Consider the following 13,094-nt stretch of genomic DNA (forward strand, 5'->3'; position numbering starts at 1 on the left):
TAACTGAATCTTCAAACTTCCAACTTAAATAATGTGCCAAAGTTACATATATATATCATTATTTTTCATTCCACAGGTGGTAAAATAACTACACTGGTTAGTCTGGACTATGAAGTAAAGTCTGTCTACAACCTGACAGTGATTGCCATGGATCTTGGTACACCTTCACTAAACTCAACCTTTGACCTCATTATAATGGTACAAGACGTGTATGACACAGCACCACAGTTTCCCCGAAGTTTATATGAGAGAACAATCGATGTAAATACACCTAAATCTACAGTCATACTAAGTGTAACAGCTGGCCAGTACAATATAGTGTATAAAATAGACGGTATGGTCAATTATAAACTTAATTACTTATTAGAATATAATTTATTTTGATTGGATAACCAAACATAACATCAAATCATCAAATATTACTTCTATGAAATAAAAAGGTTTAAAGGTGTAGTCAAAAAATGAAGGAGACTGAAGATACTAAAGGAATATTCAAACGCATTAGTCAAAGACAACTACATGGCAAAAAAAAAGAAAAACAAAGGATCTTGAGCATATACAGGAGTAAATAAGAATGGATTTTTTTATAAACCATCAGGCTAGCAAATGATTCTTACAACTAATTTACAATATGGATAAAACAAGTGGGAATACATCAAAAGATACAGAAACCCAAACTCACACCAAATGAAATATACAAGTTTAAGAAGTCAACATACCGGTAATGTTTGTTTAAGTTAGATTATCTATAAACGAGAACAAAATGATAAAAACAATTCAATAATTTGATAATTAGTTTTTGTAATCTTTTAAGATGGAAACATAGGAAATCATTTTGATATGGATGCAGCATCAGGGGTGATAACTCTGTCAAGCAGATTAGGTACAAGTGTACTTGAGTATAGACTGAATATTTCTGCAACTGATCATATCAAGACAAAATATACAGAGGTATGTACTATAAAAAGTGGATAATAGTACTACAACCTTATTTCTAGAAAATAGAGTAGATATATTGCATAAGTTTGCATGTGTACTTTAAAAATTCAAAGCCAAATTAAATTATGTTATGCACTTTGTATCAAACTTGACATTTTAATTCCTCTAACTTTTCATGTACTAGCTACTTAAACTCAAACACATGTTCTCAGGAATTTTACCAGGTTTTTCATAATATCCTTCATATTTTTACACCTTATTCAGTTTTTTTTTTTTATCATTAGCCTTTTTATTTTATGTGGTATGCATTCTATTTTGATTTTTTATTTTGCTAAATTTTTCCACTAAACTGCTTGGTTGACATAGTAGTTTGTTTATATTTTGTTTATGATTTGTTTGGAGAACATCTATTACTGTTTTTAAACTATATCCTTTTTTTTTAAATTATAGGGTGCTTATAAATATGCCAAAGGTATGCAAATTGTCAGGTTTTTTACTTTGTTTAATTCTTCACAAAACTATTATTTCTTAAATTCAGCAGTTTCCTTATTATATACCCTTGCTCTAAGGATGTGGTTTACCTTTCCCTATCTCTTGGTGCCATGAAATTTTTGTTGATTTTTTCTCAGGAACTACAAATCAAAGTTTCTTGAAATAGGGGTATAATTAGTAAGCAATAGCTCACAGTTCAAGTTTTTTTTTTTAATTTTGTATATAGCATATATAGTTTGTTTGCTGTGTTCCTCTTGCATCTTATAAGTTTGGACCATTCTGCTGTCACAGTCAGGATATTTGTACATATACCACAGTTGTGTATATTGTCACATTTATTTCATACATTGTGTGAAAAAAAATGATTTTTGAACATGAAATACATATGTGAATTAAAAAAACCTGATATATAGAAATTTCATGAGAGTCATATGTGTCTAAAAGACTGAGCAAATTTGTTCATGTACAAGGGATGTGTACAGGCATGCTTCTGTATACTTTCTCTTTTCCTCTTTTTGAGCATTGACAAGAAACTGTTGAAGGACATGTACAAAATTTGTAGAAAATAAAATGTATAAATTTTTTTTGACAGGTTTTGATTCATGTAACAACCAGTACCATACAGGTACAAAATAATACCTACACAGCTACTATACCAGAAAATATGAACATTACCACACAACTGATAGATCTGAATTATACTGATGGTAGTAATACTGTATTCTCCTACCAGATTATACAGATAATACCTGATGGTAAGTGTACTATACAAATATCACAACTTTCATTTGTCCAAAAACAAAAGAGGTTTAGATTGCCTTTCACTATAATGTCCCTGTTACTAAAAGTCAGGGACATTTTACTCTGTTCAGTCAGTCAGTCTGTCCCTCTGTCCACATGCAAAGTATATGGATTTTCTGTTGAAATTGTCTTACATATTAAAAGTTAGATCCTGTTTATTTTGTAGAACATTTGTACATGTAACAAAGACGTTTCAGTGTTAATTAGATTTTGTTTATCTTAATTTTTTTCACAAATTTACCAGTTGTTGAAATAAATGAATTGAGGGAAAGTTTCCATATAGGGCACAGGGTTTGTCTGGCAATCTCTTCTTACAGTATATAAGGTAGAACATTTTACTGTGACTTGATAGTGCTTCTCTATACCTATTGTATCTGATTTAATTGCAATTTTTTTAATCAATTCAAACTGTACGACTATTTCCAAACTGCTCCTGGAAAAAAACAGTCAACTCATCATTGTTAGAAGTGCAAGTCCAAAAAGAAAGCATACTTACAATCCTATTAGATTTCATTTCCATTTTAACTGAACTATTGTAAAAAAAAAAAGAAGTAAACTCTGACACACCTACGGTGTTCATTAAATATCTGCCTTATAGCCCATTTCTAATTGGAAAAAAATTAGGAAAAAAAAAAAGAATTAGTAATTTTTACTCAGATGTACGTTTATATATGTATTTTCTAGTCCAACCATCATCTGAAAATTTCTGAAATGGCCTGAACTGGAATTTCATTGAGCTGGATGTTGAAAAATATATTTGTATTTATAGTGAAGGACACATTTAGATTAAACAAGTCAACAGGAGAATTATACTGTATAAAACAACTAGACAGGGAGGATATTAATCAATATACCTTTTATATCAGGGCTGTTCCATCATCCAACAGAGTTAAAAGATCCATTAATGGTATGTTTTAATCAGCTAGCTTGTTCTTAAGTTTAAGAAAAACTTTATGGTTATTGCATTGATTATTAAATTCAATAATCCTATAGTTATTGACAAAGGAGTAGGCCCGGTAAGACTCCTTTTTGGCCCCAAAATATAGCATTTAAAAAATGTGTTAAACATGTAAACTTTTAGTTATTTATTGGAAAGAAGAATCCTTTTGTTACATAAATTAGGGCTTGTTTTTGACACAACACTGCACACACATCAGGTATTAGCACCATTAATTCATGCAAAATTATTGAGTTCTTCACAATTTTAGCATTTGTGCTAATTTTTAGACGGTTTTTGTTGGAAAATGGAAGTGGCAGCACTTGTGTTAAGTCTTAATATTTAAATATATGTTGTATTTGATGATGATACATATCATATATAAAGGTTGAGACTGAACACGAATGCCGCCACTTCCATTTTTGACAAAAACCATCTGAAAAGTGACGTTTTGTGTTATATTTGATAGATTTTTCATATTTAAGCTTGCATTTAGACATCTTTAATGACCAAAAACAGTCCAAATCTTTTACATAAACTAATTGAATTGAATGAAGAAGACACTTTAGTGTTTAAAAAATGTCAAAAATCTTTCATCAGATGTACTTCAAATTTTAGGCCAAAATAAGCCCTTACTGGACCTTCTCCTTTGGTTAATGACTTATAAATAGTCTGGAATTCTTCTGTTTTAGCTTTTACTTCTTTTTACTTATGATAATGATAGTTGACATCAATATTTAAGAAAAGTTATAATTCTATGCTTTTTGCCAAACTTGTTCTGGTAATTCCTGATTAATGGTCACTTCCATACAAACTTTAACATCTTTGAATTTAAGGTGATGATATTTGACAAGTGGATGCAGATGCATGTTCATGTCAAGTGTTAAACATTCTCTTTACTGTATGTTATTTTGACATTAAGGTCAAATTTCTTAGTTTAAGACAAATAATGAATTTGAATGTTTTTTGTGGAGCAAACATAAAGCTATCTATATGCAATGCTATTGGTACAAAGGATTGATAATTTATATGACACTGTTTGAATAGAACATTTTCACATTATAATTATTTTTAGATTCACCAGGTGACATAAAAGTGGTTGTTTATGTACAAGATGAGAATGACAACTCACCAAGATTCTCTGCTGGGCCAGTACTGACATTGGGTGTGTCAGATACAACATCTGTAGGGGATCTTGTGGCTACACTTAAGGTGAGTAGATTCTCTGCTGGGCCAGTACTGACATTGGGTGTGTCAGATACAACATCTGTAGGGGATCTTGTGGCTACACTTAAGGTGAGTAAATTCTCTGCTGGGCCAGTACTGACATTGGGTGTGTCAGATACAACATCTGTAGAGGATCTTGTGGCTACACTTAAGGTGAGTAGATTCTCTGCTGGGCCAGTACTGACATTGAGTGTGTCAGATACAACATCTGTAGGGGATCTTGTGGCTACACTTAAGGTGAGTAGATTCTCTGCTGGGCCAGTACTGACATTGGGTGTGTCAGATACAACATCTGTAGGGGATCTTGTGGCTACACTAAAGGTGAGTAATTCAAGATATCAGCATTCAAAGTTTTCCTATGGATAAATTCTTCAAAGGGTGTCTCTGATACAGTTTTATGTGATCTTATGTCAACTTTAAAGGTGAGTAGTTAATAAAAATTGATCAGCTTTCATAGTTTTCCAAGATAGTACTTGCATTAATGTGAAGATACATGAAAATATATGTGTACATTTCAGGCTGAAGATGTAGATATAGATGATACCATTCAGTATCAGATAACTGGTGGACAAGATAAAGACAGCTTCAGTATAGAGAAATCTACAGGCAAAATCTACAGTCGTATCAAAGTAGATACTGGCAAAACTTATACTGTCATAGTTACTGCTGGTGATGGCAAGTTCTCTACAGATATCACAGTGAAGGTAAAATTTCTAGTTTGTTATTTACTGTTAAATAAATTCAAATATCATAACTGTTCTTCTTAGTTCAGGTGAACAACAATTTGTCATACCTTTATGAAATTTAGCATGAAGAGTTAGAGTATTGTTCAAAATTCTAATATGACTTTCTTTTCACCTTGGAAACAAAACCATGTTCTAATTCCAATTGAACATGGGCTGCACATGATTAACTTCACAATTGAAATTGCAACGTCAGTTGTATTTTGAACAATGACGAGATCAAAATGGACATTTTTGTTGGTGTTGCTTGCTAGGAAATTAAACAAAATCTTTCTGAAAGTAAGTTTACATGTAGCTGTTCATTTTTAATCGTAAATGGCTGATTTTCTATAACGTTTTTGCTTCATTGAATCAAAATGGCTGCCTTTCGAACGTGTTTTAAAGGTCCGCTTCGAAGTACAAAAGTTCTAGATTTTCCTATTAGAACAAAATAATTCTATCATGCCATGCTCTATGCTCATGTTTATATGAGTAGGCTTTATATTTGTCAACATTTTACACCTCGCCAACACTCGGTATAAAGATACTGTATATCAGACTTTTTGCATGTGTGTTTAATTTTTGCTTTGTTCACGGCAGCTAAAGAAACACGAAATTTTGACCTGAGGAAATTTCTCTGTATATTCCCAGATTTATCACTGTTTAAGCTTTTCATACATTTATATGCATTAAACTGTTAATTGTCAAGTATACACGAAATTGATGTGTAACCTGTTTTCATTCTAAAAGTGAAATAACATTATATATAAAATGAGAATTTTGTATAAGTTGCCATTTCCCCAGAACGTGAATATTTAATTAAGATCTCTGTTTTCATTATGATTTTATTGGCTACTCATACATGTCATACCTTTTAACAACACAGCAATCAGTGACATGTTCAAAAATGTTAATTAGTGACGATCTATTGATTGTTGTCATTACCCTGATCTCCAATTCTGTGTACTTTAGTTTGTAGTACTTGTATTTATTTGGTATTGATTTTCTGTCAGTCAATTTATTTCATGTTGTTTACATCTTTAATGATACAATACAGGGATTTTTTTGGCGTGTATTTACCATTTTAGCAAGAATTATACATAGTGAAAAATTAATCTGTTCATTTTGTCATCAAATCTTGAAAAAAGCCGACATGATAAAAAACCTGATATACGGTATTGACAAATATAATGCCTGCCCATGTTAAAAGTGAGCATAAAGCATGGCATGAAAGAATTATTTCTTAAGTAACAGTTTGCTGTCAAATGCATTTTGAAATTGTTGCTTAAATCAGACCATAAGCCTTTGAACTGTGGCCTTAAAAATGAATTAAGGTTCTTTTCTTGACATGTTCCCATGTTTTAGAATGATTTGCTAAGCCATTAATGGCAATAATATGTTTCATTGCTATGTCACATATGGATGAACTTGCAGTTTGGTGTAGAATAATATAAAATCTGGTAAAATTTTACATTACAGTTTTTGGTGATTTCAAGTTCGGACAAAGTTGTATTAACAATTCCAATTACACTGCCTGAGTTTGAATCTAAGAGTACAACTATTCTGAGGTAAGTATTGATGTTGTCCATAAATTTCATGATTTTTTTGTTGACCTTTTTAAAGTTCCACTGTTCAATGGTAGACTAGTGCCTAGATTTGCTATCTTTTGAGTGACTGGGACAAATCTAAACTAGTACTGAGTTTTTTATTGCATGATTTGGAATAAAAGATTTTATTTAGCATGCTTAACAACAATTGTCTTTTAAGTGCAATTACTAACAATGTTTGAACTTTATTTTGTTGTGATTTTTCTTTTTCCTGTTATTTTCATCTGAGTAATAGGTACAACAGAAGACAATTTTCTGCTAATTATAAGTCCAATGTATAATTGTCATATTTATCTATCAATTTCAGAAATATAAGTCATATTGTGGGATTTAAAGTTGAACTGGAAAAAAGTGGTGTACATGTTGATTCTAAAACTCATCTTGATTGGTCAAAGTAAGTATATTTATATATATCGCTGGCGTGGACAGTGTATAACTTGCAAATTGTTTTCATTCACCTTCCAAATTTCTTTCTTTATATTTTATGAATAAAATAATAAGTAGGGGGATGAAATTACAAGTACAAAAATTTGGGTCATGAATTTTCAGGTAAAGTGGTGATTTGATCCATTTGAAAAAGGTCAAAGATCAGTATGTTTGAAGCTGTCAAACTGAATTATAGACCCCCTGAACATAAAATTGTCCATATTTTGAGTTAGAGCTGATATAGTTTTCTAAAATTTTGATATAATTAGTCCCAAAAGTAGTACATTACAGTTGAAAAATCTTTTTGAGTTAGAGCAGGTGCGATTTTTTTAATTTTCATTTATTTTCTAATGCACTATGAAATTACTGTGTTCATGGGCCATATATACAAATTTATAATCTGCAAAAACAACCTTTCACATCAAATAGTTTAAAATTGGTTACAATAATGTCACCAGCGCTTTCATACCTTTTGGACCCTTTGAAAGTTTTGCAATTAATACCTGTATTTGGAACAATGCTTTTGCTGTTTAGCTATGTTATCTGAGGTCAAGATTCCAAGTATTCACAAAGGCCACATGTAGGTTCATTGCATTTTGAAACATTGTATTCTATTCCAGCTATGTCATGAAATATCTTTTTTAGATTTAGAGGTTGTCATTTACTTTTCCAAATGTTTTCGTAGGAATATATATATTTAATTACTGTAGTGTACTATCACAAGTGGCAATGTTAGATTTATCTTAGAACACCAGCTGATTTTAGGACCTTTTTATTGGTATTCTGAAGCGTGTAAGCATTTAGATTGTATCTTGCAGGACAGACATTTACTTCCATGGTATCAACGAGACAGGAGGATTCATACTGCCTCAGCATACATCATTCAGGTAAATCAATATTCTAATTTCATGGGAACTGGCTATGTGAATGTTAGATAAATAAATGCACAGACACTTGTCTGTTTTTGAAAATTTGTATGTTGACCTCCAGATTACCATTCTGAAATTATAATGCTGTTGGATTGCTGTTTCATTGATATAGACTTAGCATCTCCTTTTACTCCTAGCCATTTATTTTCTTGAGAACAATTGAAGGATAGACATCAGTAAAAGTGTATGCATACAGTTGCATTATTAGTAAATGTAAATAGAAAACAAAGAAAATCTTTGAAGAGTTTCTTTTCTATGAGCTTCATAAAAAAAATATTCTTTATGTCTCAGTATTTTCTTTGCACTGCTTACTGCTTAAATAGTTTTAACAAGAATTTTGTTAAAATCGTTTATAATTATCTAGACAGTTATAGAATTATGTCAGACCATTTTATTATATATTTCCTTTACAGAATAATTCATGAGAAGAGTAAAGAGATTGCTTCCTTATTTAGCCCACCAGAAATAAAAGTGATAACATATCATACCCCACTGGTGCCTCACAAGATGTCAGAGGCAGAAATAGCTTTGTTAACAATAGGAGTTGTCATATTAGTTTCGAGCTTACTGGCTTTAATAGCTGCTAATTACACATGGAAACAGTAAGTTACAATTTTCAGTATGTTCCTTCCATTTTTTAAGGGTTTCTATAAAAAGAAAAAAAAGATCTTTCAAAATGTAAATATGATTGACACTATCAATTGACTGCTTACAGGATTTATTGCCCTTTAATTATGAATTTTTATCCATTGCAGCATTTTTCCTATTATCTTGAAAATATATTTTAGATAGACAGAAACATTTTTTTATATGCCCGTCAATTTTTGACGGGACGTATTATGTTAAACAAATGTCCTGTGTCCGTCCGTCTGTCTGTCCGTCTGTCTGTCCGGCGTAAACATGTCGCACCGTAACTTGAGAATGACTTATCAAAATTTCATGAAACTTAACATAGTTGTTTCTTATGATGGTCAAACGATCTGTATACTTTTTGATGAAAATAAGATTAAAACTTTTTGAGTTACGGGACTTAGTAACTAAAACAGGTGTGTGTTTTTTTTCACATGTCGCGCCGTATCTCAAAAACAATTTATGATTATTGCTTAAAACTTTACACACTTCTTAATTATATTAATCTTAAGATCTGTATACTTTTTGGTGATGATTCAAAATTTTATTTTAGAGATATTGAGTATTTTGTTAAAAAAGGGGGAGGGGTTTTTTCACATGTCGTGCCGTATCTCAAAAACAGTTTATGATTATTTCTTAAAACTTTACACACTTCTTAGTTATATTAATCTAAATTTCTGTATACTTTTTGGTTTTGATTCAAAATTTTATTTTTGAGATATTGATTTTTTTTTTTTTAAAGGGGGGTTTTCACATGTCGCGCCGTATCTCAAAAACGATTTATGATTATTGCTTAAAATTTTACACACTTCTTATTTATATTAATCTAAAGATCTGTATACTTTTTGGTTTTGATTCAAAATTTTATTTTAGAGATATTGAGTTTTTTGTAAAAAAAAAAGCGGGTTTTCGCATGTCACGCCGTATGTCAGAAACTATTTATGCTTATTGCATAAAAATTCACACACAAGAAGACAGGCGTATCATGCGCTCATGGCGCAGCTGTTTATTTAATTGTTCAGATATCTGACAACTACTAAAATTGTGTTAAAAAATGTTCAGATAGCAGACCTGCCAACTTTTGAAAATCTCCCAGGGGATTTAGTGCGGGACCACATTTTTAAGGGTTACAATTTTTGTTGCGTTTCTGTGTGCACTGTTTTTATATAACCGCAAAAATTTTGCGGTCGTATATTGATATCACGTTGTCATCGTCCGAAGACACATTGGTTTCGGGACAATAACTTTTGTTTAAGTGTATAAATTTCTATGAAATTTTACCACAAGGTTTATGACTACAAAAGGAAGGTTGTGATTGATTTTGGGGGTTATGGTCCTAACAGTTCAGGAATTAGGGGCCAAAATTGGGCCCAAATAAGCATTTTTCTAGTTTCCAGACAATAACTTGTGAAATGGTATATGGATCTCTCTGAAATTATACCACAAGTTACCATATCACAAAGGGATGGTAAGAATTTGCTTTGGGGGGTTATGGCTCAAACTGTTTTGGAATTAATGGCAAAAAAGGGGGAAAAACAAGGGTTTCCAGGTTAATGGACATTACTTAAGTACAAAACATAATTTTAAAGCAGTGCAAGGGAGGTAATTCAAACACATATTGTCAAATTACCTCCCTTACACTGCTTGTAATTTATTTATAAAGAAATGTATTGTCTTTAGGTGATTAGCTGTCAATTTATTTTTAGAAGTTACTATTTTAAAAATGTTTAATAAAGGTAATTTAATTATAGCCATGATTATGTATGTGAAGGAATTTTATTTTTAGATATTATTATTTAATGTTGCTGATGAAAGTGTTTTAATTTTAGGCATGATTATGATGTCATTTTCTATTTTAATACTTTTATGTTGTATTTAAATGGGTTTTTATGGTTAAAAAAAGCATTTTTGTAGTTTCCAGACAGTAACTTGTGATTAAGTGTATGGATCTCTCTAAAATTGTACTACAAGGTTCCATACTACAAAGGAAAGACTGCAATTGAGTTTGATGGTTAATGCTAAAAGGGGGATTCAAAAAGTTTGGGGGGAAGGGGGGTTTCCAATTTTTTTTTAAAAAGGGTTCATAATTTTTTTTTCAAAATTTTCAAAATTTCAAATTTTTGAAAAGTTTCAAGAAGAAATCTTTAATTGCACAGTATTGCGCATTAGATTTGTAAGATCTTTGACCACATTTATTTTGTGTCAGAAACCTATATTATGTCAAAAATTTGATCACAATCCAAATTCAGATAGTATCAAGCTTGAATATTGTGTCCAAATTTGCCCCAACTGTTCAGGGTTAGACCACTGCGGTCTTATCAGGCTGCACTCAGCGAAGCATTTTATTTACGCTTGAAATAGTCTCATATCTCTTCTTTTTTCTTTTGATATACTGATGATGAGCTAATAAGCCTTGATTTCTTTTATTTGCATGATTCTTGTACTTATTAATTGGCAAAATAACTTAATAGAGAAAAATGGCCTAAAAAAATAAAGGATACAAAGTGAAGATCCCCCCACTTCTGCCCCCCTTTCCCCCTCCAAAGACCTTCTTATCTTTGCACCATGACTCAAAAGACCTAAACCTAAATGTCCTAAAGTTAGAAGGATGATTTTAAATCAGAACTGGACAGAAACACGTCTGATTTCAAAAATTTTAACGGATTTCAAGATAAACGCTGTTTTCTAATGAGTTCATTACAGTTTTCGTCTTTCAGTTAATTACGATTTTGTCATGAAACTACGGTAAATGTTGCAAATTGTGATCGTATGATAAATTGATTAAAATTGAAATGCCGACTGACTGATTCTGTTTACAAATTAATTAATTTTGAGGATTGTTATGACCCATCAGATAAGCAGATTACATGTAACAACAAATTATGACACCTGTTGTGACCGTTGATTAGCGTAGGGTCGTAAACTTGTCATGAATATGTCTCCAGGTAAAATTATAATTTATAGAAATTGACCAGAAAAACTTCAAAATCGGTAACCGATAATTTTTTCGGGTATATTTTGTGAAAATCAGGATTTTGACTTGTTTAATGATCCCGATAACAGGATTCGGGTTGAGGCATGAAAATCGGTATGATACCGCCAAAATCGGGATAGTTGGCAGGTCTGAGATAGTCCATTCAAAGTAATGTGTAATTTTTTTCAGATTTAAGAGATCACACAAAACTGCAAAAGACAAACATTGGGAACTGAACAGTATCAATTCCTCTCATGCCAATGGTTCAGTAGTTATGAGACAGAATGATGATGGATATATCAACCCTGCCTTTACTGAAACAAGGTTTACAGAAAGGGAAGACCAACTGTAAGTTTTATTTTCAGAATAGACAAATAATTATTCTTAAAAAAAAACTTGATCTTTTACTGGTGTGTTTCAAGGTCTTTTTTATATGTCAGAAAAAGGAATTTTCAGAATAGACAAATAATTATTCTTAAAAAAATTTGATCTTTTATTTGTGTGTTCCAAGGTCTTTTTTATATATCAGAAAAAGAATATGCTTTTGAAACTTATGAGCAGCAAGTCCTAGTTCTCTTTGAAATGTGATGAAGGATCTTAAGAACGGATTCCACTGAATAATGACAAACCTGATTTTGTCACCAAGGAAAAATCATTCTTATTAGGACTTGATGAGGTACAAAAAGATGGAAAAAATATCCACAAGGAACATAATAATTGACACCACAATTAAAATCATCAAAAATCTTATTACAGAAAAATATTTTTGAAAGTATGTGTATTGCAATTTGATTACCTACATTTTTTCAGCTGTGTATATTTTCATGGTAAGAAAAAGGTTTATCTAGCATGAACTAACAGATTAATATGCATGTTTTATTTTGATCTATACTTATTCAGGAAATACTAACAGGTGAATTCAAAAGGTTACAACCTATTACTTATAGAACCATAGAACTACCTGGTTCTCAGATACTTTGTGATTTTTACAGCATAAATCATTCAGCAGTTAATCAACTTCCTAGCAACTGGTCAGTTCAATTTGAATTATGATCAGGATGTATGTTAACAGTTGTAAGATACAGTTTTTGTTAGTTCAAGCATCTTGATTCAGATGAAATTACCTTAAATTCGCCTGAGCTGACTAAATTTAGTTTCAACACCAGCTATTTTGAAAACTTGTCCTAGCAATAAGTTTATTTTATCAGTTTGGGTTATTTAACACTATAAATCAGAACTAGAAATGTGAACTATCAGTCAAGCGGGGTCATTTTGTTCTTTCATTCCATTTTATTCATCTCATAATGTAAGAGCTTCTATGTATCACTTGGTGTCCATTGTTGTTGTAAACTTTTTTACAAGGATCTTCTCCTCTGAAACTACAGAACCAATTTCATCCAATCTTTGGGT

The 13,094-nt window shown here is 31.3% G+C and overlaps 1 protein-coding gene across 1 annotated transcript in view; it reads left to right on the forward strand.

Moving 5' to 3' along the window:
* Positions 1-13,094, forward strand: part of LOC127709597 (protocadherin Fat 4-like) — a 49,478-nt gene that overhangs the window by 26,598 nt on the left and 9,786 nt on the right. Inside the window, exons 23-33 of the mRNA XM_052215199.1 lie at positions 77-334; positions 815-951; positions 2,024-2,186; positions 3,002-3,139; positions 4,245-4,381; positions 4,915-5,100; positions 6,598-6,686; positions 7,033-7,119; positions 7,970-8,038; positions 8,494-8,682; positions 11,874-12,032. Coding sequence (XP_052071159.1) covers positions 77-334; positions 815-951; positions 2,024-2,186; positions 3,002-3,139; positions 4,245-4,381; positions 4,915-5,100; positions 6,598-6,686; positions 7,033-7,119; positions 7,970-8,038; positions 8,494-8,682; positions 11,874-12,032 — 1,612 coding nt within the window. The remainder of the gene's footprint in view (positions 1-76; positions 335-814; positions 952-2,023; positions 2,187-3,001; positions 3,140-4,244; positions 4,382-4,914; positions 5,101-6,597; positions 6,687-7,032; positions 7,120-7,969; positions 8,039-8,493; positions 8,683-11,873; positions 12,033-13,094) is intronic.

This window comes from Mytilus californianus, unplaced genomic scaffold (genome assembly GCF_021869535.1).
Source record: "Mytilus californianus isolate M0D057914Y unplaced genomic scaffold, xbMytCali1.0.p SCAF_7, whole genome shotgun sequence".
Taxonomy (NCBI): Eukaryota; Metazoa; Mollusca; class Bivalvia; order Mytilida; family Mytilidae; genus Mytilus; species Mytilus californianus.